The sequence below is a fragment of the Marmota marmota genome, unplaced genomic scaffold (assembly GCF_001458135.2).
Source record: "Marmota marmota marmota unplaced genomic scaffold, marMar, whole genome shotgun sequence".
NCBI classification, from domain to species: Eukaryota; Metazoa; Chordata; class Mammalia; order Rodentia; family Sciuridae; genus Marmota; species Marmota marmota.
Window position 1 is genome coordinate 11,593,075 of NW_026000000.1, and position 2,687 is coordinate 11,595,761.

A 2,687-nucleotide genomic window follows, 5' to 3' on the forward strand; every position below is an offset into this window, starting at 1 on the left:
TCCCCCCCCCCCCCCTTCTTATTTAATTCTACACATATCTATCTTTCCTGGGTTATTTCATGTATTGTCCACTTCTACCTCAAATTTTTTTTTTTTTGGTGGGTTGACACAATGATGCTGAGGATTAAACCCAGTGTCTCGCGCATGCTAGGCAAGCACTCTACCTCTGAGCCACAACCCCAGCCCCATCCACTTCTATTGTTAAGCAACAGAATTCCATCTGTTTTATTCATTAGTTGACAAGACATTCTGCTTGTTTCCATTTCTTGGCTATTGTGAATAGTGCTACAATGGACATGGGAATTCAGATGTCTCTTTGGTCAACTGATTTAATTTCCTCTGGATATATACCCAGTAGTGGGATTGCTGAATTATATGGTGTAGGTTAAGAAGCTGGTGTCTCTCTCTGGCACAGGCTGCCCTGAAATTCCTAGGTTTAAGTGATCTCCCACCTTAGCCTCTCAAATGCTGGAACTACAGGTAGGTACCACCACATACCTGCCTTTTGTTTGTTATTTAAGACAGGGTCTGACTGTTACCAAGCTTAGGCTGGCCTCCTACTTGGTCCTCCTACCTTGACCTCCCAAGTCATTTGGATTCCAGGTGCATGTGGTACATCTCACTATTTCTATTTCACTCATCCTTAACCTTCTGCATTATTAAAAAAAAAAATGGGGACATTATTTATTGCATATTGTTTTGCGTAGTAATGAAAAGTTATGTAAAGTTGTTTTTGCCTTTTTTTTTTTTGTTTTCTCCAGCCACAGAAACCTGTGCCCAAGCTTGTCTGACATCTGCCTTGTCAAGTGTCCATGATGCTGGGCCCTGAGGGAGGTGAAGGTTTTGTGGTCAAACTCCGTGGCCTGCCCTGGTCCTGCTCAATTGAGGACGTGCAGAACTTTCTCTCCGACTGCACAATTCACGATGGGGTTGCAGGTGTCCATTTCATTTACACTAGAGAAGGCAGGCAGAGTGGTGAGGCTTTTGTTGAACTTGAATCAGAAGATGATGTAAAAATGGCCCTGAAAAAAGACAGGGAAAGCATGGGACACCGATACATCGAGGTGTTCAAGTCACACAGAACCGAGATGGATTGGGTGTTGAAGCACAGTGGTCCAAACAGCGCCGACACTGCCAATGACGGCTTCGTGCGGCTTCGGGGACTCCCGTTTGGATGCACAAAGGAAGAAATCGTTCAGTTCTTCTCAGGGTTGGAAATTGTGCCAAACGGGATCACATTGCCTGTGGACCCCGAGGGCAAGATTACAGGGGAGGCCTTCGTGCAGTTTGCCTCACAGGAATTAGCTGAAAAGGCTCTAGGGAAGCACAAGGAGAGAATAGGGCATAGGTATATCGAAGTGTTTAAGAGCAGTCAGGAGGAAGTCAGGTCATATTCTGATCCGCCTCTGAAGTTCATGTCTGTGCAGCGGCCGGGGCCCTATGACCGGCCAGGCACAGCCCGGAGGTACATTGGCATCGTGAAGCAGGCGGGCCTGGAGAGGATGAGGTCTGGTGCCTACAGTGCAGGCTATGGGGGCTATGAGGAGTACAGCGGCCTGAGTGATGGCTACGGCTTTACCACCGACCTGTTTGGGAGAGACCTCAGTTACTGTCTCTCAGGAATGTATGACCATAGATATGGAGATGGTGAATTCACAGTGCAGAGCACCACTGGCCACTGTGTCCACATGAGGGGGCTGCCCTACAAAGCAACAGAGAACGACATTTACAACTTCTTCTCTCCACTCAACCCTGTGAGAGTCCATATTGAGATTGGCCCTGATGGTAGAGTGACGGGCGAAGCAGATGTTGAGTTTGCCACCCATGAAGAAGCTGTGGCAGCTATGTCAAAAGACAGGGCCAACATGCAGCACAGATACATAGAACTCTTCCTGAATTCAACAACAGGGGCCAGCAATGGGGCTTATAGCAGCCAGGTGATGCAGGGCATGGGGGTGTCAGCTGCCCAGGCCACCTATAGTGGCCTGGAGAGCCAGTCAGTGAGTGGCTGTTATGGGGCCGGCTATAGCGGTCAGAACAGCATGGGTGGATATGACTAGTTTTGTAGTAACATTTGAGTTATTTCAATCAAATATTCACAGGCAGCCAACAAGCAGTGAAAGCAGTTTATAACTAGAGAAAGCTGTGGGACCCATTTTGCACCATGAGTTTGTGAAATCTGGATTAAAAAATTACCTCTTCAGTGTTTTCTCATGCAAACTTTTCTTCTAGCATGTGATATTGAGTAAACTAAAAACTATTTTCTTCCGCTTTTCTTGATTAACATTTTGGTAGTATACTTCAGAGTGATGTTATCTGAGTTAAAGTAGTTTTAAGTATGTTAAATGTGGATCTTTTACACAACACCACAGTGAACACATTGGGGAGATGTACTTTTTTGGAGAACTCAAAGGTGCTAGATCCCTAATTCAAAGAGAAACATTTCTCATGTTTGTTTGTTCTATTTTTTTTTCTTCTTCATTTAAAATTTTTAGGTTAAGATTAAGCTTTTTAAAGTTAGTTTTGAGAACTGAGACACAATACTAATACTGTAGGAATTGGTGAGGCCTTGACTTAAAGCTTTCTTTGTATTGTGATTTCCTTTTGGGTGTATTTTGCTAAGTGAAACTTGTTAAATTTTTTGTTAACTAAATTTTTTTCTTAAAATAAAGACTTTTTCACAATGA

The 2,687-nt window shown here is 44.2% G+C and overlaps 1 protein-coding gene across 2 annotated transcripts in view; it reads left to right on the plus strand.

The window, feature by feature from the left end:
• Nucleotides 1-2,687, plus strand: part of Hnrnpf (heterogeneous nuclear ribonucleoprotein F) — a 20,457-nt gene extending 17,770 nt beyond the window's left edge. For both annotated transcript variants that reach the window (XM_015498932.2, XM_048807548.1), the window contains one exon: nucleotides 762-2,687. In XM_015498932.2, the coding sequence (XP_015354418.1) occupies nucleotides 813-2,060 (1,248 nt within the window). In that variant the 5' untranslated portion in view covers nucleotides 762-812 and the 3' untranslated portion in view covers nucleotides 2,061-2,687. The remainder of the gene's footprint in view (nucleotides 1-761) is intronic.